The sequence below is a fragment of the Geotrypetes seraphini genome, chromosome 8 (assembly GCF_902459505.1).
Source record: "Geotrypetes seraphini chromosome 8, aGeoSer1.1, whole genome shotgun sequence".
Classification (NCBI taxonomy): Eukaryota; Metazoa; Chordata; class Amphibia; order Gymnophiona; family Dermophiidae; genus Geotrypetes; species Geotrypetes seraphini.
Window position 1 is genome coordinate 127,442,494 of NC_047091.1, and position 25,922 is coordinate 127,468,415.

At 47.0% G+C, this 25,922-nt stretch overlaps 1 protein-coding gene across 1 annotated transcript in view; it reads right to left on the reverse strand.

The window, feature by feature from the left end:
- Positions 1 to 25,922, reverse strand: part of CIT (citron rho-interacting serine/threonine kinase) — a 702,016-nt gene that overhangs the window by 583,868 nt on the left and 92,226 nt on the right. The window contains 1 exon segment of the mRNA XM_033956569.1: positions 4,463 to 4,516. Within this exon segment, the coding sequence (XP_033812460.1) occupies positions 4,463 to 4,516 (54 nt within the window).

Below are 25,922 nucleotides of genomic sequence, written 5' to 3' on the forward strand. Positions count from 1 at the left end.
CTGCTTGATGTGAGAGAAGGTGTTCGTGGTGTTTTTTTAGTTTGCAATCTCTAACTGGGGGAGGAACGAAGTGCAAGTGGGAGCTTCTCTTGTGTCTGTTGGCTGAGAAGGAGAAACAGTCAGTTAAGTATTTAGGGGCTAGTCCGTAAAGAACTTTAAAGCAGAGGCAGGCGAACTTAAACTTCACACGAGCTTCCAACGGCAGTCAGTGTAGCTGTTTGTAGTATGGCGTCACGTGGTCAAATTTCTTTAGACCGAAGATAAGTCTGACCGCAGCGTTTTGCATTAATTGTAAGCGTCACATATTCTTTTGGGAGGTTGCTAAATAGGCGATGTTACAGTAGTCGAGTTGACTCAGTACGAGGGATTGTACCAGGATTCTGAATGCAGAGTTGTCAAAATATGATTTAATGGATTTAAGCTTCCAGAGGGTGAAAAAACCCTTTTTGATTAAGGAGTCTACCTGGCCTTTCATGGTTAGGCATTGATCAAGAGTTACTCCCAATATTTTAATGGTGGGCTGTATGGGGTAGTTAAGTTTGTTGATACCTAGTGGTGTTTTGGTGTCAGGTGGGTGTGGGGAAGTGACGAAAAATCACCGAAGCACAGAATCTCTACATTCCGCAGATATCCAAAGGAAGGAAAACTAAGAATAAAGGAGAACCAGCTTGGCTAACCAGAAAGGTGAAGGATAAGGTAAGAGAAACGAGGAACTCTTTTAAAAAATGGAAACGTGAACAAACAACGGAGGCCTGGAACAGTCACAAGGTTGACCATAAGAAGTGTCACAAGGCGGTAAGAGACGTCAAAAAGGTCTAGGAGGAAAAGATAGCGCATGAAGCCAAAAATTTCAAGCCCTTTTTTAGATACATAAAAGGGAAAAAACCAGCAAAGGAGGCAGTGGGCCCTCTCGATGACCAAGGAAGAAAAGGGTGCATCAAGGAAGACAAACAGAATGCAGATAGGCTAAACTCATTCTTTGCGTCTGTCTTTACCAAGGAGGACACTGCATCAATGCCCGAAGCAAGGAGAGTATTCAAGGGGGAAATTGAGGAAAGCCTCACCACAGTGAATTTGGATTTGGACATGATATACTATCAGATCGACAAACTAAGAAGTGACAAATCCCCTGGACCAGATGGAATTCACCCGAGAGTGCTAAAGGAGCTCAAGGTAGAAATCGGTGAACTATTGCAATCCCTAGCTAACTTGTCAATCAGAACTGGGCAAATACCAGACGACTGAAAGATAGCGAATGTCATCCCAATCTTCAAAAAAGGATCGAGAAGAGAACCGGGCAACTATAGACCTGTGAGTCTTACGTCGGTTCCTGGGAAGATGGTTGAAGCACTAATCAAGGATAACATAGTGCAACACCTGGAAAATCACGACCTGATGAGAGCCAGTCAACACGGCTTCAGGAAGGGGAAGTCATGTTTGACCAATTTGCTTCAATTTTTTGAGAAGGTGAACAAACAAATCGATAGTGGTGACCCGGTGGATATAATATACTTGGATTTCCAGAAAGTGTTCGACAAGGTTCCACACGCAAGGCTTCTGAGGAAACTACAAAGCCATGGAATAGAAGGGGATATACTAAGATGGATAGGCAAATGGCTGGAGAATAGATTGCAGAGGGTGGGCATAAATGGGAAGTTCTCAGACTGGGAGAAGGTAACAAGCGATGTGCCCCAGGGCTCGGTTCTTGGGCCCATCTTATTCAATATCTTTATTAATGATCTGGAGGAGGAAACAACAAGTAATATAATTAAGTTTGCAGACGACACAAAACTATGTCGGACAGTTGGGTCACAAAAGGACACCGAAGAACTCCAGAGGGATTTGAACCAGCTAGGGAAATGGGCAGAAAAATGGCAGATGAAGTTTAATATAGACAAATGCAAAGTGATGCATCTGGGCAGGAAAAACAAGGAACATGAATATAAAATGTTAGGTGTAACATTGGGAAAGAGCGAACAAGAAAGGGACCTGGGGGTACTGATAGACCGGACCCTGAAGCCCTCAGCTCAATGTGCAGCTGCGGCAAAGAAGGCAAACAGGATGTTGGGCATGATAAAGAAAGGAATCACGAGCAGATTAGCAGATGTCATAATGCCGCTTTACAGAGCAATGGTCAGACCACACTTGGAATACTGTGTCCAACACTGGTCTCCCTACGAAGGATACAACCCTGCTGGAGAGGGTGCAGAGGCGAGCCACAAAGCTGGTAAAAGGTATGGAGAATTTGAGCTACAAGGAACACCTCGGGAAACTGGGCTTGTTCACCTTTGAGAAGAGAAGACTGCGAGGGGATATGATAGAGACTTTTAAAATACTAAAAGGATTCGACAAAATAGAGCATGAAACACCGTTCTTCACATTGTCAAATGTGACTTGGACAAGAGGTCATGGGCTGAAGCTGAGGGGCAACAGGCCCAGGATAAATGTCAGGAAATTCTGTTTCGCACAGCGAGTGGTGGATGCTTGGAATGCTCTCCCGGAGGAGGTTGTGACAAAGACCACCATTCTGGGATTCAAGGGCAGGTTGGATGCTCACCTTCTTGCAAATCACATTAAGGGATACGGGTAAACAAGGTCTTCTTCAGGGAACACCTGGCTTGGCCTCCGCGTGTGCGGGTAGCCAGACTAGAGGTCCTAAGGTCTGATCCGGTGAGGGCATTTCTTATGTTCATATGTTTGCCAAAAAGAATCTGTCCCTTGAAGTGGAACCCATTAAGCGTAGCCTTGGAGGGTGGAATCGCCCGCCATCTGATCCACAGCATGCATCAGGCAGAGACTCTCGCCATGACTCTAATTATATCATAAAGTGCTTCAGCCACATAGTCCACCCCTGCCAGTACAAACTGAGGTAACAACTCAGCTGTTGTCATGTTCAGGGTTCGCAGCCATGAATGGCAGGTGCGTGCTACTAAAGAAGCAGCTGATGCCGCCTTAACTACTAGGGTCAGGGCCTCATACTATCTCCTGAGAACCATATCCACTCTGCGGTCCTGTGTATCCTTCAGCACGATTCCCTCCCTCACTGGGTAAGGACATGCGTTTAGTCACCTGTGCCATCAGGGAGAATACCTTTGGCATAGCAAAACATTTGCCGGAACTCCTGATCCAGAGGATACAGCCTAGTCACGGCTTTTGCCTCTTTGAGGGAGCCTTCTGGGACCTCCCAGGGCACTATAAACAAGACTTTCCTGTCTAGAAAAGATGTGGGCTGAGATCTGTCCACATTCTTAGTCTATCACTTTCCACTGCAACTATCCCTAATTTCTTCAAACATTCTATAATTACACCATAGCACAGACCCCTGGGAACCCCACTATTTACTCTTCTCCTCTACTGTCAACTCAAGAATTAATTCCTTCTCTCTTGATTCACCAATATGCTTAGAACAGACTGCCTAAGTCAGTACATCAAGCTCCATCCTTGGCATTATTCAAATCTAGGCTAAAAGCCCACTTTTTCGAGGTTGCTTTTAACTCCTAACCCCAACTCACTTGTAAAGCACCTATGCCTGAGAAACTCCTTAACCCCCTACTTGTCCTGTTTGATTAGGCTGTAAGCTCTACTGAACAGGGACTGTCTCTTGAATGATTTTATGTACAGCGCTGCATACTTCTAGCAGTGCTTTAGAAATAAGCAATATGAACAATTTGCAAATGATTAAAATAGTCTTCCCTGTACACCTTTATCTTCATCTTTGAATTGCTCACCTTGGACTCTTCTTGACCAATATATGCAGAAGAACCTTACACACATTTCATGATGACCATTTTTTGTTCTCTGTTACTTTCTTATTGCTTTCCTTCTCTCTCCCTTTACTCTCATATCTCATATTTCTTTCTTTTCCATAAGGCTGTGATTATATCAAGTGCCATGTTACTAGAGAGTTTAACTATTTGATTTTGATCTTATTTGTCCTGAATCAATGACATATTCTCTTACTGTTGTTTATTGTAAATTTTTCAAAACTTCAATAAAAAATTTGAACTAAAAAGAAAGAAATGATAAGCAGTAGTAGAAGACAGGTGGAATAGATTAGCAGCTATTAAAAATATTAGACGGTGTTCTTTTGAATGCTGTTGGCACTATTTTCAAAGATGCAAAAGATTTACTATTGGTAACTAATGGTGGGAAGGGTGGAGAGACGAATAGCAACAATGGCTGTTGTGGATCTGTACTTTCCTCTTTATTCTATAGGTTATAAAGGTGAATTCCTAGAAGAAACCACATGTACTCATTGTTGATATAATTCTCTTTTCAATATGTTTTTGATTAAAATTCAATAGAGACATGTTTAAAATCAAATAAGTTGTAAGATTAAATGGGGAAAATAATTACGGGGAATTCCTTACACATCACTAAAGTATGGAAGATATGTATCTTGGCTTCAAAATATCTTAATCTTTAATAAACCTAAACGGACGATTTCAGTAAGAGGCTTTACCTTCTCCAGGTTCAAATGTAGCTCTCCAACATCTGCCTTTTCATTGTCTTTCACCTACAAACAGAAACTAACTTTTACTTATTAAATGAAAATGTATATTTCAAGCAACTTTACCATAAAGCACTGATTCCCAATATTGGGTAAGATTAACCAGGTCAGTGTCATTTAAATCATATAAATGACCTCAACCCACCCACTTACCAAGCTGAACACACTCAGGACCTGGGAATTACCCAAAGTAATTTGCTGACTACTCTTTCTTCTCTGTCAACTACCCCTGTTTCCCGGTCAGACCACTTCAATTTACCATCTCTCTTGCCTTTGCCCCTCTCCCTCAACCCATCTCAGCACAGAGATGGGACTTGTCACCTTTTCTGAGCTGACACAGGACAAGATCCTCTGTCCCTTTTTACCCTTCCCAAAGTTTTTCTCTTTTACCATGGATAAGCAAATCAATACTTGGCACTCAATTCCAGCAGTGTTTCTGGACTCCTTAGACCACCCTAACCTTGTCCTCCTTCATTCTAGCCAGAGGAGGAACCCTCCTAAAAAGCCTCCTAAAAAAACAGTATAGGAGAGCGGAGTATCTATGGCATAAATCAGTCACCCATTGATCTATTAACATGCATATGACTCTATAGAGACTATAACCTCCACATAAGGGACAAGATAGCTAAATTATGCAAACCTTTTATGCCACTTCTGACCAGTATAGTTCCCTCCACCCGCCTCCATTCTCTATAGGTCAGTCTAGTAGGTCTTCATTCCAGCTCCAAACATCTACTTCATTCTTTAAAAAAATATATTGTGTCACTAAAACCCACTTCCTTGATTAGTGATCCATTTCCCACACCTTGGCTAAAACTCACTCCCTTAGATCTTCTAGCCCCACTTCTAGCTATAATGAACCTCAGTCTCTCTACAAGCCTCTTTTCCAACCCTTTGGAATTAGCAAATGTATCACCCAATTTTGAAAAAAGTCCCCACGTGACACCTCAGTTGTAGCTATCATCCTGGATTAAAGGACCAGAGGCAACATGGATTCATTAGAGGTAGGTCATGTCAGACAAATCTGATCAATTTCTTTGATTGGGTGACCAGAGAATTGGATAAAGGGAGTGTGCTAGATGTGGTGTATTTAAATTTAAGCAAAGCAAAGTCTAATAAATAAACTGAGTGCCCTTGGTATGGACCCCAAAGTGAAGGACCGGGTCAGGGACTAGTTAAGTGGAAGGCGACAGATGATAGTGGTCAATGGAGATCGTTCTGAGGAAAGGGATGTTACCAGTGGTGTGCCTCAAGCTTTGGTTCTTGGTTCTAATGATGGGCCTGACCTTTTTAACATTGTGTAAACAATATTGCTGAAGGTTTGCCTCTTTGCGGATGATACCAAAAAGCACAGTTACTTACCGTAACAGGTGTTATCCAGGGACAGCAAGCAGCTATTCTCACGTATGGGTGACATCATCGACGGAGCCCAGATGCGGACGCCTCACAAGCAGATTTACTTGAAGAAACTCAGAAGTTTCGAATCGCCCGCACCGCGCATGCGCCTTCCTGCCCAGTTCAGATAGCTGAAATGGAGAAATCACTCAATGATGAATTTTTTTAAAATGAGCTGTGCTGATGATATAGATTAGTCTACAAATTTTTATGCTCAGAATCATGGAGGGGGTGCTGGGATAAACCCCGGAACCAATCACCTCACTGCCAATCATCACATGTAAAGTGTAGACAGATATTATATCATGTAAAAATATTTTTAATTGTGAAGGTCTACTAAATTGTTAAGAGACTCAGCAAACTTATCTTTTTAGCTTGCAGGTCCCTAAAAAGATAAGTTTGCTGAGTCTCTTAACAATTTAGTAGACATTCACAATTAAAAATATTTTTACATGATATAATATCTGTCTACACTTTACATGCGATGATTGGGCAGTGAGGTGGTTGGTTCCGGGGTTTATCCCCAGCACCCCCCTCCATGATTCTCAGCATAAAAATTTGTAGACTCATCTATATCATCAGCACAGCTCATTTTAAATAAATTCATCATTGAGTGATTTCTCCATTTCAACAAACGTTTCTTTATCACTCATTCTTGGAAATTGTTTCAAATATTATCCCTTGTTTATACAGTTCAGATAGCTAGCAGAGAAGCCAACCAGGGGAGGTGGGTGGGATGTGAGAATAGCTGCCTGCTGTCCCTGGATAACACCTGTTACGGTAAGTAACTGTGCTTTATCAAAGGACAAGCAGGCAGGTATTCTCACATATGGGTGACCTCCAAACTAACCAGAATGGGATGGTGGGAGTGTTGGCAATTTAGGAGAATAAATTTTGTAATACTGTTTGGCCAAACTGTCCATCCCGTCTGGAGAAAGTATCCAGACAATAGTGAGAAAGTGAAAGTATGAACCGAGGACCAAGTAGCAGCTCTACAAATTTCTTCAATAGGTGTAGATCTGAGGAAAGCTACTGTAGCTGCCATTGCTCTGACTTTATGGGCTGTGACTTTACTGTGAAGGGGTAATCCAGCCTGGGCATAGCGGAAAGAGATACAAGCCGCCATCCAGTTGGAGATGGTATGCTTAGAAATAGATTAACCCAACTTATTTAGATAGAAGGAAACAAAAAGTTGAGGAGCAGTTCTGTGTGGTTTGGTACGTTCCAAGTAGAAGGCCAAAGCACGTTTACAGTCCAGAGTATGAAGAGCTGATTCTCCAGGATGAGAATGAGGCTTTGGAAAAATCACTGGAAGTACGATGGATTGGTTGAGATGAAATTCCGAGACCACTTTAGGTAGGAATTTAGGATAAGTACGAAGAACCACCTTGTCATGATGGAACACAGTGAATGGTGGATCAGTAACTAAAGCTTGCAGTTCACTGACTCTTTGAGCAGAAATGAGGGCTATGAGAAACACCACTTTCCAAGTGAGATACTTCAAATGAACCTTATCAATTGGTTCAAATGGAGGCTGCATGAGTTGAGTAAAAACAACATTGAGGTCCCAAACCACCGAAAGCGGTTTGAGAGGAGGTTTAACATTGAAGAGTCCTTTCATGAATTTGGAAACCACTGGATGAGCAGAGAGGGGTTTCCCTGCAATAGGCTGATGGAAAGCCCAATTGCACTGAGATGGACTCGGATAGATGTAGACTTGACGCCAGAATTGGATAAGTGCAACAGGTAGTCCAAAGCAAAAGATAAGGAGGAATGCTGAGGCTCCTTATGATGAGAAAAACACCATGTAGAAAATCTAGTCCACTTTTGGTGATAGCATTGTCTAGTGGTAGGCTTCCTAGAAGCTTCTAAAACATCTCTTACAGATTGAGAAAACTGAAGAGGAGTTACGTTGAAAGGTACCAAGCTGTCAGGTGTAGAGACTGCAGGTTGGGATGAAGCAGAGATCCTTGACTCTGTGTAAGCAGAGAAGGAAAAACTGATAGAAGGTATGGCTCCCTGGTGCTGAGTTGAAGTAGAAGGAAGTACGAAGGTTATCTTGGCCACCGAGGAGCGATTAGAATCATGGTGGCATGATCGTTCTTCAACTTGACCAGAGTCTTGAGAATGAGAGGAAATGGAGGGAATGCATAGAGGAAGAGATTCGTCCATTCCAGAAGAAAAGCATCTGCCTCGAGGCGGTGAGGAGAGAATATCCTGGAGCAGAACTGAGGGAGTTGAAGTTGTGGGGAGCCACAAAGAGGTCTATCTGAGGGGTTCCCCACTGTGAAAAAATGTGATGAAGAGGTGAGGACAACTCAAGTTATATGCCAAGCAATTCTTCGCCCCTTGAATGTAGACATCTTTGAGGAAGGTATTGTGATGGATTGCCCAGTCCCAAACCTTCAGAGCTTCTTTGCAAAGGGAGGCAGATCCCATCCCTCCTTGTTTGTTGACATAATACATGGTGACTTGGTTGTCCATCCGGATGAGGACTACCTGGTCGCGAAGAAGATGTTGAAAAGCGTTGAGAGCCTTGAAAATCGCTCTGAGTTCCAATAGATTTTATGTGGACATTGTGCAGGCCCCCAAAGGCTTGAAGGGTGGGCGCACCAGCACTGACAAGACCAGATTAATTTATTAATTAATTTTTTTATTTATTTAGTCATTTATTTTGCCTGTCCTCCCAAAGGAGCCCAGAACGGGTTACAGGAGTACATTCATAGGATGGGCAGGATAAATGTTCACAACATTTACAGACTTTACAGCATTTACAGTATAGACATAACATGCAGACTTACAGATACAGATCCCAAGATAGAACAGACGGTCTAACGAGAGGCCTGAGCAACTTGGCCGCCCGCAAGAAGCGAACATCAGGAATGGCAGTTAGGCGCTGACCTCGAAACAACCCACGAAAGGCTTACAAGGCCGCATGCTGAACCTGGAGAGAAGACCAAGCTAGGCCCCTGTCCAGGCCAACTCTAACATGTGAGACAGAGAAGTGCAAAAGGAGACCACTCCATGCGCTGCACACCACTCCTCAAAGATACACCAAACCCGCATATAGGCCCGAGAAATCGAAAGTGTCCAGGACCCTAACAGGGTAGAGATGATTTTATGTGAATACCCCTTCTTACCTAGGCACTCCCTTTCAAGAGCCAAGCCGTAAGACAAAAGGGACCCAGATTGAACATTGGAATAGGACCCAGAATCAGAAGGTCGGGCAAGAGCGGCAAAGGCAGAGCCACTAGATGCCGCACCAGGTCCTTGTACCACGGGCGCCTGGGTCAATACGGGGCCACCAGAATTACAAGGCCTGAATGATGAACAATGCGGAGGAGAACTTGCCCACTAATGGCTACGGAGGGAACACATACAACAGGCCCTCCCGTTGGCCATGGTTGAGCCAGAGCATTCAGACCCTCGGCCTGACTGTCTCTGCGATGACTGAAGAAGCAGGTTGTTTTGGCATTGACACTTGTGGCCATCAGGTCCATGAGGGGCTGACCCCAAGCTTGCACTATCAACTGAAAAGCCACATTGACCTTAGGCACCACTCTCTGGGATCCAGCACTTGACAACTTCGAAAGTCTGCCTGAACATTCTCCCTCCTGCTATGTGGGAAGCCGAGATGTCCTGAAGATGTGACTCTGCCCAGACCATGAGCAAAGCTGCTTCTTCCACCACCAGAGTGCTCTTGTTGCCCCCATGACGATTCACCACCACTGTGGATTGTCTGAAAGGACCCTGACTTGCCATCAAGAAGGATCAGAAGGCCAACAGCGCCAGACAGATGGCTCTGGTCTCCGAACATTGATCGACCAGGCCATCTCCTGCATGGACCAGGTGCCCTTGAGCCAACGTTACCTAGACACTGAGCTCCCCCCCGAGGTGACTGGCATTCGTGATAAGCACTTTCTACTGTGACTGATCCAGACTCACCCCTTGAAGTAGATGGGAGGTCTGAAGCCACCAACAAAGACTGCAGCGAGCCATGCCTCTCAAATGTACAGGATGATCCAGACTGTGCCTCTGGGGCAACTACCTCTGAAGAAGAGCATACTGAAGAGGGACGCATATGGGCATGAGCCCACCTCACTACGTTAGGAAGCCGTCACGACCCCAAGACTTGGAGGAAATCCTGCGCCTGAAGACACCAGGATGCCAAAAGAAGAAGAATCTGTGACTGCAACTTGCTCACCTGAGCCTCTGGGAGGAAGACCTTCCCCAAGGAGGTGTCGAACAGAACCCCAAGGTACTCCAGGCACTGAGATGGGTTCAACCGACTCTTTGAAAGATTGACAACCCAGCCCAGTGACTGCAGGAACTTCCACCACCCGAGTCATGACCCAAGTGCTTTCCTGGAATGACTCTGCCTCAATCAATTAGTCGTCCTGATAGGGATGCACTAGAATGCCCTCTTTGCTCAAAGCCGCCACAATGACCACCATAACCTTGAACGTCCGCGGAGCTGTGGCCAGACCAAAAGGAAGCGCACAGAACTGATAGTGCTGACCCAAGATTGCAAAGCGAAGGAAGCGCTGATGGGAGGCTCGGATTGGAATATGCAAATAGGTCTCCATCAGATCAAGAGGTCAGAAATTCCCCCGGCTGAACCATCAGAATCACAGACCACAGTGTCTCCATAAAAAAAGACAGAACTTTGAGAGCCCCGTTGACCCCTTTCAAGTTTCAAGTTTATTAAAAATTTGATTAATTGCTTATTCAAAATTCTAAGCGATGTACAAAAATTAAAATTACAAATTTCAGGGGGACAGAATAAACAATTTGGACTAATCAGACAGAACATACAAAACACCACAAAGTAAATTGAGTACCTGGCGGTGCAACAATCCTGAGGGGGCACTGGAACTACCACTTTGGAGATCTAACAATCTTTGAAGGGTCTGGCGAAAAGCCTGCTTCTTCCATGCTGCCTGACAAGGAGGAGCTGGAAAATGATCTGGCAGGGAGTAGGCAAACTCCAGAGCATAACCATCCCGAATCACCTCCAAGACCCACTGATAGGAAGTGATTTCTGTCCACTGTGGTGAAAAGTCACGCAGCCGAGCAACCACCGGAACCAGAGGGGGTGCCAGTAAGGAGTCATTGGGCAGGACGGGCCGTGGAGGAACCAGCAGAGGGATTCCCAGATCCCCGATGGCCCCCCCAAAGGACTGCATGCACTGAAAGAAATGACCCCGGGAAAACCCAGAAGTCGGGAAGGGAGTAACCCAGGGCGGTATCTGCAGAACTTCAGCAGATGCCCTCGGACAGTGCCACCCCTAACAGCCGGGCGGGCACAGTCTTCAGGCAGGCGGGGCACTTTAGAGTCCGTCAGAGTCTGAACCAACCTATCCAAATTGGCCCCAAACAAAAATAACTGAAAGGGAAATTTAGTAAGTTTAGTATTGGACGCTGTATCCGCCGACCAAGCGTAAAGCCACAAGGTATAACGCGCGGCCACCCAAAAGCAAACGACTTGGCAGACGTCCGCACCAAGTCATAGAGGGCGTCCAAGAGAAAAGAGGCTGCCATATCAATCTTTGCCACCTCCTGATCCACCAAGGACCAGTCATCAGACTCATGGTCCAGGATACGCTCAGCCCACCGAAACACGGCCCAAGCCACGAGCGCCCCACAAATAGCCACCTGGACACCCAAGGCAGAGACATCAAAATTCTCCAACTTACAATCCTCAGAGTTCTGTAAGGCAGAACCACCTTCTAAGGGCACTGTATGCCGCTTAGCAATAACTGAGACCACCGTGTCCACCACTGGCGACTTCAAAGTAGCTCTCTCCCCCTCCGGGATGGGATACAGACAAGCCATGGAGCGGGCAAACCGAAACAGCACCTCCGGCGTATTCCACTGCACCAGGACAATATCCCAAATAGCCTTGTGCATGATAAACAAATCAGCAAATGTATGCCAATATCCAGAATATCCTTGTGCATGATAAACAAATCAGCAAATATATGCCAATGTCTACACTTCAAAAAACAAGTGTTTAGTGTGGCTTCATTTTTACAAACTGTAAACATACCACAAATCTCCCATTTTGTAACAATAAACTTACATTTTTTTTCTTTTATAAAAGTTTTAAAACTATACACTAGTGGCCAAAATTGTGGAAACACAGTTTTTCCAGATCAAAAACTGTATTCAATTGTTACTCCAGTTACTTATTTAATCCTGCAATGTATGATATTTATAAGGAATCTATGATTGTTAAGTAGAGTTTTGGTTCTACCCTGCTCATAGGTGCACTGAAATGATAATAATTGTACAAATATTTCCGATAAAATATTGTTTATTAAAAATCTAACAGACATCCTGTTTCAAGGCATGTATTTGTACAATGAAGGAACAAGTCAGAGAGTATAAATGCAACTTCCCTGACTTAACGCCCTCAAAATTTCATTCTGCTAGGTTCACTTAAATATACCTAATACATGACGACATTTTTCTGCCTGCATATAATTGGTCAAGAATACTTGATACCATATAAGGCGCTTGCATGCATATTGGGGGAATGTCTGTCTCCCTCACACAAGAATTCCTAAAAGTTACATTTTTTTTTTTTTTTTTTTTTTTTTAGTTCAAATTTTTTATTAGAAATTTGGGGATGAACCTTGTTCTGTGGTGTTCCATCTGCCTTGTCCTCGCTCCCCTGGACGTTGGATGAAGTTTCATCAAAGCTAAGTTGCTTTCTTTTGATTTTTTGGGGAGCTGGCTGGGGGGGTTCCCTAAGTGATTGCTGTGATTGAATTCACCTGTGTTCATTGTGCACTGTTTTTTTATGGTGATAGCGTTATTTTCATTTGAAGCACACCCTAGGTACCCGATGATGGTGTGTAAGTGCTGGCCTGTCGATCTCTACCTCATTGTGTGAAGCGTTGGAGCACTGCTCCCGTCACTGATCCCTCACACTGAGGGTACCTAATCTCACTTTAACAAATTATTGGATTTCTCTTAGTTTTGTTTATTAGTAGCTTTGGTGTCTTCTGAGTCCCGCAATCACTCACGGAACCCTTGACCATTATTCGTATGGGCAGACATGTGGCCTGATTCTAACTCTTTGATAGCGTGTTCAAGGTCCCTTTCCTGCTGGTCGATGTGAGCTATACCCACTAGTCTCTGGATTCATCTGCTGCTTTGCTATGGAAAGTTTAATCAATTCTCTCCTAAGAGAGGCTTTATACGCTTCCTATACAATAGAAGGGCAGACCTCAGGATCTTTAGAATTAAGGGCAAAGAATTCAACAGTGAAGAGTTTAATTTTTTCGGAAATCTCCTCATCTAGGAGAAGATGATTATTCGGCCTCCAAGAAGGTGTACAAGTGGACAATGATAAAATAGTTAGATGTAGGGAGATAGCCGCATGGTCCATGAGAGTAATCAGGTGGATAATAACATCAGTCAGTTTCTGAGTCAGGGAAGGAGAGATAAGAAAAAAGTTGATTCAAGAGTATGTGGTATGAGGAGGGGAAAAATGTGAATATTCCCTGCCCTTCGGGTTTAGAATTCGCCATGGGTCCATAAGAGAGAAGTTACCTTTGAGAGTATGTAATTCAAGAAAGGATTTAGATTTGGATGGTTTACAAGAGGACAATCTATCTAAATATAGATCTTGAGTTTGATTAAAATCACCTCCAATGATTAGAGGACAAGCTCCAAAATCTAATAGAGTAGTTTGAAGGTCCCTGAAAAATTCTGGATGATCAAGAACAGGAGCATAAATATTAAAAAAGATAAATTCAGCTGAGTGCAACACCACATGAGTCAGGCACCACCTTCCCTCCACATCAGTCTTATGAGATAGAATTGTAACTGATAATTTATCATTAAAAAGAATGGACACACCATTCTTTTTACAGTGAGTTGCTGGAGAAAAGAGATGGGTAGAATATCCTTTTCATACCAAATTTTGATGCTGCTGGGGTGTTTCTTGAAGAAAAATTACGTCTGGATGCTTGGTGGAAATATAAGTTAGCGATTTTCTTCTGTTTAAAGGGATGATTCAGCCCATTAACATTATAGGAGAAAACATGTAAATCAGCCATTGTCTAGAATGCAGAATTGCAGAATACAATAATCAGATTGACATTCCATCATAACTATAATATAAGGAGAAATTAGGTTCTTACCTTCTAATTTACTTTCTTTTAGCTTCTCCAGACCAGTAGAGGTTAATCTTTACGAATAGGTATATATCCAATCATGACCAGCAGGTGGAGACTGAAAACAAAACTGTGGGACAGTATATAATATACTCCCTTCTCTATTTACATCAGTCTGCCGAATAGCCAAGCAGAACTAAGAACTGGAAAACAGAAAGAAAACAATACTCCGAACAGGAGTAACAAATAACATACCCAAATGCTGTTGGAAAATGCAGAGGAAAAATACCAGAAGGAAAATGCCCCCACAGCTCGCCAGCTAAGCCAGCCGAGCCACAGCCGCTGTTCTTCAATTCTCCCCGGCCCTAGAAAAATACTAGAACCCGCAGCAAAAAAACAAAAACTGCCCGCGAAACAGCCCCAACAACAACAACAACAGACAGGGTGGGGACCTCTACTGGTCTGGAGAAGCTAAAAGAAAGTAAATTAGCAGGTAAGAACCTACTTTCTCCTTCTTTAGCACTCTCCAGACCAGTAGAGGTTAATCTTTACGAATGGGACGTACCAAAGCAGTCCCTCACACGGGCGGGACCCCCGAAGGGCTGATACCAGAACACACACACCGAACACCGCGTCCTGACGCGCCAGAACATCTACCCGAAAGAGTCTGACAAAGGAATACAAGGAAGACCAAACCGCAGCCTTACAAATGTCCCACTGGAGGCACGAGCGACGACTCAGCCCAAGAAGCCGCCTGACCCCGAGTAGAATGAGCTTTGAGAAACTCCGGAACGGGCTGCTGCCCCAGAAGAGAAGCGGAAGCAATAGTCTCCTTGATCTAGCATGCAATAGTAGCCCTAGAAGCGCCAGCCCCCCTAAGAGGACCAGTCAGAAGGACAAAGAGATGATTTTATTTCCTGATCTCCTGGGTCCGTTGCACAATAAGAGCGAAGGACCCGACCAACATCCAACTTGCTCAGCTGTCTTTGCTCAGAAGAGCCCTCCCAACTACCCAAGACCGGGAGGACCACAGATTGATTGGACATGAAAAGGAAAAACTACTTTTTGGCAGAAAAAGGAAGGAACAGGCCTCAAGACAACCTGCTCCCTAGAAAACTCCAAGAAGGGAGCCCTACAAGAGAAAACCTGTAGCTCAGAAACACGCCTAGCGGAAGAAATGTCCACCAAAAAGACCGTCTTCAGAGTAAGGTCCTTCAAAGAGCAGCCGCCCAACGGTTCGAAGGGCGGGTGCATCAGAATAGAGAGAACCAGACTGAGATTCCAAGAGGGAATAGAGGACCGCACAGGAGGCCTGAGCACCTTGGCCGCCCGCAAAAAGCGAATCACATCAGGAATGGCTGTCAAACGCTGACCCGTCACAAACCCCCGAAAGGCTGACAAGGCCACAAGCTGAACCCGGAGAGAAGCCGAAGCCAGGCCTCTATCCAGGCCATCTTGCAAGAACTCTAGGATGTTAGGCACAGAAACGCGAAGAGAGACCACTCCCCACACCTGGCACCACCCCTCAAAGAAGTGCCAAATCCACACAGAAGCCTGAGAGGTAGAAAGCCTCCAGGACCCCAAAAGTGTAGAAATCACCCTATCTGAATACCCCTTCTTACCAAGGCGACCCCTTTCAAAAGCCAAGCCGTAAGACAGAAGGGAGACGAGTCGAACATGGGAATGGGACCCTGCGTCAAGAGGTCGTCCAAGGGAGGCAGAGGAAGAGGATCCGCCACCAGAGTGTCACCAGATCTGCGTATCACGGATGCCGAGGCCAATCTGGAGCCATCAGAACCACCAGACCCGGATGGCGAACAATGCGGAGAAGAACTCTGCCCACTAATGGCCACGGAGGGAACATGCACAACTGCCCCTCTGTTGGCCATGGTTGAACCAGAGCATCCAGACCCTCGGCCAGTCCATCCCTGCGACGACTGAAGAAGCGGAACACCTCGGCATTGCCACTCGTGGCCGTCAGGTCCATCAGGGACTGACCCCAAGCCTGCATTATCAACTGAAAAGCCACAGGGCTGAGACACCACTCTCTGTGATCTAAGATGTGACTGAGGAAGTTCGCTTGAACATTCTCCACCCCGGCCATGTGAGAGGCCGAGAGGTCCAGAAGGCGTGACTCCGCCCCAAAGCATGAGCCAAGCCGCCTCCTCCGCCACCTGAGCGCTCTTGGTGCCTCAACGATTGACATAAGCCACCGCTGTGGCATTGTCAGACCGGACTCTGACCGACTTGCCCATCAAGAGGGAGCGGAAGGCTAACAGCGCCAGAGGGACGGCTCTGGTCTCCAACATGTTGATCGACCAGGACGCCTCCTCCATGGACCAGGTGCCCTGAGCTGAGTGACCTAGACACTGAGCTCCCCCAACCGAGAAGACTGGCATCCGTGAGAAGCACCGTCCACTGCGATAGATCCAGACTCATCCTCTGGACCAGATGAGAGGTCTGGAACCACCAAAGAAGATTGCAGCGCGCCAAGCCTCGCAGAGGGACAGGGACCTCCAAACTGAGCCTCTGGGGTGACCATCTACGGAGCAGAGCATACTGAAGAGACACATGTGGGCCCGCACCCACTTCACAATATCCAGGAACGCTGCCATCGACCCCAAGACTTGGAGGAAATCCTGCGCCCGAGGACACCGGGACGCCAAAGAAGGCGAATCTGAGATTGCAATTTGCTTACCCCGGGCCTCTGGAAGGAAGACCTTCCCCAAGGAGGTGTCGAACAGAACCCCAAGGTACTCCAGATGCTGAGCGGGGACCAACCGACTCTTGGAAAGGTTGACCACCCAGCCCAGTGACCGGAGAAACTCAACAACCCGAGCCGTAACTCGGGCGCTCTCCTGCAACGACTTTGCCCGAAACAACCAGTCATCCCAGAAGGGGTGCACCAGAATGCCCTCTGACTGCAATGCTGCCGTGACAACCACAATGAACTTGGCGAACGTCCGGGGAGTCGTGGCCAGGCCCAAGGGAAGCACACAGAACTGATAGTGCAGACCCAATATCGCAAAGCAAAGAAAGAGCTGAGGAGAGGCCCGAATGGAAACAGGCAAGTAGGCCTCCGCCAGAGCGAAAGAAGTCAGGAACTCCCCCGGCTGAACCGCCAGAAGGACAGACTGCAGTGTGTCCATGCAAATAAAAGGGAATTCTGAGAGTCCTGTTGACCTCAGTTTAAACCAAGGATGGGCCGAAAGGTCCCCTTCCCTTTAGGGTCCCATAAAGGAAATGGCGTACCAGCCGATACCGCACTCCTGAGGGGACACTGGACAACTGCTTTGAGATCTAGCAAGCGCTGAAGGGTCTGGCGAAAGGCTAGCGTCTCCCATGCCACCTGACATGGAGAGGCTAGATAAGATCCGGCAGAGAGCGGGCAAAATTCAAGTACATAACCGTCCCGCACCACCACCAGGACCACTGATCGGACATGATCTTGGCCCACTTGGAAACAAGTTGCGAAGCCGGGCACCCTCGGGAACCAAAGGGGGCGCCGGCAAAGAGACATCGCGCAGGACGGGCAGCAGGGGAACCGGGGGGGGAACTCCCAGCCCCCCCAACGGGCCCCCTGAAAGACTGCATGCGCTAAGCCAACCGACCCCGGGGAAAACCGGAAGCCTGGAAAGAATGCAGTCCCATGCCCCAGAGCGAAACCTTGCAAAATTCCCGCAGACGCACCCGGGCAATGCCAACCCGAGATGCCGGCGGCGGGACACGGGTTCTCAGGCAGATGGGGCACTCAGAGTCCGTCAGAGTCTGAACCACCAGATCTAAGTCCTCTCTAAACAAAAAACAACCCCCGAAAGGGAAATTTTGGGAAGTTCAGTTTTGGACACGGCAACCGCCGACCAAGCGCGAAGCCACAAGGTACAGCGTGCGGCCACCAAAAATCCCAGACTTAGCAGCACCAAGTCACAAAGAACAACCGAGAGGAACGAGGCAGTCATCTCAAACTTCACCACCTCCTGATCCACTAAGGACCAGTCATCAGACCCACGATCCAGGACATGCTCAGACCACCGAAACACGGTGCGAGCCACCAGCCCCACACAAATAGCCGCCTGGACCCCCAAGGCAGAGACATCAAAATTATACTTAAGAAGTGTCTCTAATGTACGCTCCTCAGAGACCCTAAGAGCAGAACCGTCCATAACAGGCACGGGATGCCGCTTAGGACCACCGCGTCACCCATTGGCGAAATTAAGGTAGCCCTATCCCCCTCCGGGATGAGATACCCATGAGCCAAGGCGCACACCAAACGAAACGGCACCCATAGGCCACTGCGCCAACACAAAATCCCAAAAATCCTGACGCACAGGAAAAGAGCGGGAAACAGGACAGACCCCCTGAAGCAGAGGGGCCCACCATACGCGGGGTCTCCGGTGACGCAACTTCAAAAATGCAGCACCAAGGAGACCTGCTACATCAGGTCTAAAAGCTCATCCCTCTGAATAAAAAGTGCACCACGGACGCATCTGCTCTGGAAGACGGGAAACCCGCCGCCCCGCTGCCAGCGGGCGTCCCCTCTAGAGGATCCTGGAAGTCCGCCAAAGCAGCCAGGTCCTCAACCATGCCAACACGCTCCTCCGACCACCAATTCGCAATCCAAGCCCCCCCGCGGGCGCTTGGATGAGGGAGGAGGAAGAGGGGACGCCAAACGAAAAGAGGGAGGCAAAGCCATAGGGGGGCACGGAGGGAAACCACCCCCAAAACCCCCCAGGTGCACGTGGGACCCCCAATTGTCTCCACAAAGAAAGAAATTAAATTGGGGACAAAAAACCCCTGGTGGTCCCCAGGGACTCCCTGCCCCAGCAGGGGTCCCTGCTGAAACCTGCCCCTGTGTTTGCAATACAGGGGGAAGGTCACCTGAGGTTGCAGACAAATGGAGGGGCCAGACAATGAAAATGGCGAAGTTCCCGCCAAAATGCTCCCCTCCATGGCCTGTAGCGGCTGAGAAGGCTGAACAGTCCCAGCCGCTAAAACAGGCAAGTCGGCATCAGCTGTCAAAAAATCAGCTGATAGGGAATCCTTCGGGGAATCCCTCCGTGGGCGGTTGGAGAAGATCGGGCTTCCCCACTGCTCCCAGCCGACTCGCGAGGCACCATCGGCAGGGAGCTCTGGGCGCCTGAAGCCACTGCCAACGGAGCTCCACCACCTCACCGGGCCAAACTACCGATTTCAGTCCGGCCGCGAGTGCCTCGCGGCTGGACCTAATTGTGTCCCACTCCCCCGGAGAAGGGCACAATTGCTCCATACGCGACTAGCTAGAAACAAAGTGCCGGTTAGAAGAAAAAATACAGTAAAAAAACATTTAAACTGACAGGGAAGCAAACCTGCAGACCGGCACTACCTCAGGATTTATTTTTTTTTTTTTTACAGAACAGACTCCACAGGCTCTCGAAGCAATATGCCTTGCTTGATTTAGGGGGCAAGGCTTACTGCTGAGGCTCCTCTAAAAAAATGTGGGAGGTGGAGGAAGTGGGGGGAGGGACCCCGCTCGAGACCCCCGCCGGGTTTGACACCCCCGAGGTCGGACGGACCCCCAAACAGGGCCCGCCCAAGCTCCGTCCGGCCAAAAACAGGGACTAGAAACCCCCTAAACAAATTCCAACAGCCCTACCAAGGGAGATGGGTACAGATCACTCAACACCTGCTGGAGACTGAAAGAAGACTGATGTAAATAGAGAAGGGAGTATATTATATACTGTCCCACAGTTTTGTTTTCAGTCTCCACCTGCTGGTCATGATTGGATATATACCCATTCGTAAAGATTAACCTCTACTGGTCTGGAGAGTGCTAAAGAATGAACATTATTTGAAGAACCACTCCTGCGAGGGAAAGAAAAAGGAGAAAAATAGTGAGAAGAAGAATAGGCCAAACAGGAAAGCACAAAACACAGCAGAAATAGTGGCCATGCAATTGTGCATAGGAACAAAAATATATGGGTGTTCCTGTAGAAACAGAAGAGAGACACAAGGAGCAAACTAAGACAGCTCCACACCAAGTAACTGCAAAAGATGTAAATAGTTATTCAGGTTTGTGAAAAAACATGCATTATAGATGTCAAAGCGATCACTTAAGTTCATTGCATTCTCAAAGGCTCCGAGTAGTGCGGTTGTTATAAGTCACCTTCATCCTGGACCGAGTACATGAGGCCGTATTTTGTACCAATATCTTTAAGCTCTTGGCGGTGAGACAAAAATGCTTTTCTTTTGAGCGCGGTGGATCTGGCCAGATCAGGAACAATAAAAAATGTCCTACCCTGGTGTAGTAGTTGAGGGTGGGATTTCGCTGCTGTGATGATTTGCAGTTTTGCCACTATGGGCCATGCAGTAGTTGAATGTGCTGAGGGTTTTGAAGGCACGAGGTATGCCCGTTCTATTTCCAGCGGGACTGAGAAGGTAAGGCCTAAGGATTTAGGCAGAAAATCAGATAGGAAAGCAGCAGCATCGGAGCCTTCCGATGATTCCGGTAAGCCGATGATTCAAATATTATTTTTTCTGCTGCGATTCGAAAGGTCTTCCAAGTCACGTTGAAGGGAGATGAGCAGTTTGTCATGCTTATCAATCATAGAGATTTTTGTCTGTAGGGACGCAGTCTGTTCTTCGAGAGTGTCAATGCGGTGTCTGGCATCTACATATTGTGAGTTGAGCGCTTCTATTTCCTCCCGCAAAAGCTTAGTTTCCTCAACTTGCTCCTGCATGATATATTTTACAGAGCACATTTCTTTAATGAGGATATCAAGCTGTGAGTCTTCATGCTTTGACGCCATTTTGTCTGGCGAGCATGGATCCGTTTTAGGCCTCTTACCACTTATTGGGGCAGACGAGGTCGGGTTGCCTTTGGTAGTTTTCGGAGGAGTCATGAGGTCAGATTTGGGTAAGCGAAGTATGGCATCAGAAGATGAAAAGATTGCCTGAATAACTGCAATTATTCTTATTTAGGTGTCTGTGTGGAGGAGCTATTATACCATGCGGCCGCTCTCCGTGGCTATCAGTTACATTTTAATACTAGCTTATCTAATAAAGAAAAGGTACAGAAAAAACCAAGAAAAGGTATTACAATATACTTACAGAGGAAAAATTTATCCATACACACAGCTTTAAATCATTTCTCCTTAACAGTCAAACTGCTGCTCCCATGTTACTGCGTCACTTAAGAGCATGCACTGAAAATCCTGTGTCTCAGTGAAAGAGAAGGGGAGTGGCCAGTCCACTCCCACAAAACCTACATTTTCCTATACAACTCCTCCAGTACAATTTTTAGAGGTTATTATATTTCAATCTGAACCCTTGAATAGGAAAGTTCCTACATTAATAGTTTACTAAAATTTTAATTCATCATATATGCATTTTGTATATCCAATTAGCATTTCTAACTTCACCCTGCAAAAAAGGAGAGGGAACCCCCTCCCCTGGAATGTAATCTCTGTAGTAAGAAGACAAGTCCATCTTTGTAGCAACCAGGTCAAAAACCAAACCTTATCTACCACAGGTCTTTGGAAACCAGACTGGGCACACATTGAAACAATGGAACTTCATAAAACTAAGCTACAGCTTGGGTGTATCTGCTCTGATCTTCAACAGAGCTTATGTATTAATTCTAGTGACCTGAGAGAAGGCCTACTCCTGTTTCCAGTGACCTAAGCACAAAACACATATTTAGGTCAATATATTATCCCATATTTGTCTTATCTGGTTTGTGTTCTGGCTTATCCAATTGTAATTTTATATAGCCATTTATAAACTCTTCTCCTCTGCCTTGGATTAGGTCCTTATCTTATAAATCAAACCCTGACTAGTAAATCCAGAGCAATGGGAGGAAAATATAATGGCTATTTTATTTTTCATGCTTGCCCATTCTACCACATATCTGTCCATTTTTAATAGGCTGCCACGCCCAAGTTCAAAAGGGCCATATCATTGTTTATACACATTACTCGTAATATTTATGTAGTAAGGAGAAATTAGGTTCTTACCTGCTAATTTTCTTTCTTTTAGACTCTCCAGACCGGCACAGTTCACTGATGGGTAATAGAGACAAAACTTTGGCTGTAATACTAATAGCTGTGCTTCCCTCTAGTCCAGTGTATCGCAAACTGTATGCATCCTGAAATTTCTGGTGTGCCGCAACACACTGGTGAAGAGGAGAGTCGCCAGCATGGGCTGCCTGCCTACTGGACGTTGTAACCGGCAGCCTCAGGGCAAGGTGTCTTGGGCCGCCGGTACAAGAAAACCTATTGTGAACCGCCACGGGCAACACAAGGAAAAACAACAGCCAAGCATTTAGCTAAGGACACTACCGCACCATGAAATTTCTTTTCAAAACAAATTTGAGCTTTATTCTTCAAAGTAAAAATTAACATAAAACTTTGTCAGGATGTTTCTAGTATATCATATAAGACTTAATGTCCATCAGGCAAAACTAAATCTGTTGCTAAAGTCCACTTTGATTCATAGTCCATTAGCAGGTATCATAAAAGAAAGAAAAAAATCCAATACTCAAACACACAAGTTTCCGGATTGCCTCAATTCTACCCAAGTCATTTGTAACTGCAATGATTCTCCAGCATCAGCATTGCTGGCCAGACAGCGTGCACCGTGTGGTCTTATTCTGCCATATCGGCCCTCAATTCCACCACATAAACACGGGCAAAACCCCCCACTGTCTGGGACTGGGAAACTGTTCACTTTTTCCCTCCCCCGGGAAAGTAACAAAACTTCCCACAAGAAAAACAGTTCAAAAACACAGTCCAAGATGAAACTTCTTGAACTCTTCAGCTGGTTTAAAGGTATCCAGCACAGGCAAGTAATTAGAAAAACAAACTTTCAAAAAATCATTCAACAATGTCAGTCACTTGCCTCTCACACTAGCATATCTCCATGGGCTGGCCTTCAATAGGGCAATTCAGCAATTGTCTCAGCATTGACTTCCAGCTCCATATCCTGAGGCTCTTTCAACAGACCAAGAGACATGTCCTCACTAAGAGAGCTGCACGGAAAACGGGGACGACGGGTATCCCGCGGGTTCCCCCTTCGGGTCACGGGATCCCATGGGGACGCCCCCTAGGGTCACGGGAATCCCGTGGGGACGCCCCCTAGGGGTCGCGGGGATCCCGTGGGGACGCCTCCGAGGGTCGCGGGGTTCCTGCGGGGCTGGATTTACTATAGTCGCACGGCATTTTCTCCCTACCTGCTCATGCTTGCAGCACGGAGCCGAACGGAAGTCTTCCCGACGTCAGCGCTGACGTCGGGAAGACTTCCGTTCGGCTCTGTGCTGCAGGCAGGGTAGGTAAGGAGGAGTAGCCTCGCGGCTCGAGTGGCTACCAAGGGAGGGGGGCGGTCCACCCCGCCCCGGGTGCAGCATAGCCGGCCAGGTCCCCTTACTTTTGTGGCGCTTTCCCGACCGACCGACAACAGCCCTGTTCCGACAAACCTCCCTGCCTTTAACCGCGAATCTAAATTACCTTCTTACAGCAGCTGTAAGAAGGAAATTTAGATTCGCGGTTAAGGGCAGGGAGGTTTGTCAGACCGGGGCTGTTGTCGGTCGGTCGGTCGGGAAAGCGCCACATAAGTAAGGGGACCTGGCCAGCTGTGCTGCACCTGGGGCGAGAGAGAAGGAGGGGGGAGAAGGACGCTGAAAGCACTGGGGAAGACAAAGGGGTGGAGAAGGACGCTGAAAGGCGATGGGGAAGACGGGGGGGGAAGACACTGAAAGCACTTGTGGAAGACAGAAGGGGGAGAAGGACGCTGACAGGACATGGGGAAGACGGAGGGGGGGGAGAAGGACGCTGAAAGGACATGGGGAAGACGGGGGGGGATGGAGAAGGACGCTGAAAGGACATGGGGAAGACGGGGGGGATGGAGAAGGACGCTGAAAGGCCATGGGGAAGACAGTGGGGTGGAGAAGGACACTGAAAGGCCATGGAGAAGAAAGAGAGGGAGAAGGACGCTGAAAGGACATGGGGAAGACAGAGGGGGGAGAAGGACACTGAAAGGACATGGGGAAGACAGAGGGGGGAGAAGGACACTGAAAGGACATGGGGGAAGACAGAGGGGGGAGAAGGATGCTGACAGGACATGGGGAAGATGGGAGGGAAGAAGGACGTTGAAAGGAAATGGGGAAGAGAGAGTGGGGAGAAGACGCTGGCAGGGAAGAAGACAGAGATGCCAGACTATGGGGGGAGTGGAGGGAAGAAGATGGGTGCCAGACCAATTTGGAAGGGGGGAGAAAGGGAGAGGCACAGTAACAGAGCAAATGGAAAACGCAGAAGGAAGAGAGACAGTGGATGGAAGGAACTGAATGAGAACATGAGGAAAGCAGAAACCAGGCAACAAAGGTAGGAAAATAATTCTATTTCTTTTTTTTTTTTTTTTTGCTTCAGGATAAAGTAGTATTATTAGTTGTGTTGATAAAAATTTATAAACAAAAGAGGCTCTGGTAGAAACCCGTTTACAAAGTATGTATTCTTCCCCAATTAATATTTCCAAATTAATAAATTCTTTTTACTTATTTGTAAATGGGTTTCTACCAGAGCCTTTAATTCAGTAGCATAATTAAATGAAATAACTATTTCTGAAGTTTATAGGGACGGGCGGGGACGGAGGGGATTCCTCACGGGGACGGGTGGGGACGGAGGGGATTCCTCACGGGGACGGGTGGGGACGGGTGAGACTTTGGCGGGGACAGGCGGGGACGGGTGAGATTTCTGTCCCCGCGCAACTCTCTAGTCCTCACCAGCCTCTATTAGCTCCATAGACTCTGGAGTTTGGCTGATATTCAGAGCTCTCAGCCCCGAGCGCTGTGACCTGTCCTCTCCTAGTTCCTGCTGCTTCTAACTATCAAGGAACTTAGTTCTCAGAGTAAGAAGTCTGCAGCCCCGCCCCCAAACCCTCAGGTGGAAGTGATTTCCTGTTAATCACTCTATGCTTCCGTGGGGAATGGGAATCCTGCAGTTGTGTACTCCCGCTCCCTCTACAGGACAAAGAAGGAAATTCATGTAATGACTGCAATTGTGCTTTTAAAGGGGGTATTTGCGTGGAGCCTGAACTTGACTTGTGCACTGTTCTAGGGACATTCCTAGCAGGCATAGTCTGCATACCACAACGTGCCTCTCGCAGTGAGAGGCACGTACTATAGGAAGTCAGCCGGCACAGATGACTCTCCTCCTGGCCGATGTCACTCCTCCTCTCCCCGCACCTCCCAGATCCCTCCACCGGTGGGGTCACGGCCAAACGGGCGGATGGCTCTGGTCTCCAGAACATTGATCGACCAAGACGCCTCCTCCAGAGACCAACTGCCCGGAGCTGAGCCATCGAGACACTGAGCTCCCCAACTGAGGAGACTGGCGTCCATGAGAAGAATTGTCCACTGGGGCTGATCCAGGCTCACTCCCTGCACCAGACTGGAAAACTGTAGCCACCAACAGAGACTGCGACAAACTAATCTCCAGAAGAAAAACAGAAGAGTCCAAATGATGCACCTGGGGCAACCACCGCTGAAGCAAAGCATACTGAAGCAGGCACATATTAGCCAGGCCCACCGAAACATGTCCAGGGAAGCCACCATCAATCCCAAAACCTGGAGAAAAACCTGCACCCGAGGACATCAGGAAGCCATCAGAAGATGAATCTGTGACTACAACTTGACCACTCAGGCTTCTGGCAGGAAGAACCTCCCCAAGTGTGTGTCAAAAAGAACCCAAAGGAACTCCAGGCGCTGAGACAGAGCCAACCGGCTCTTGGAAAGGTTGACTACCCATCCCAGTGACTGCAGGAACTCCACAACCCGAGCCATAACTTGAGAACTCTTCTGAAAAGACTTTGCTCAGATCAACCAGTAGTCCAGATAGGGGTGAAACCAGAATGCCCTCCTTGCA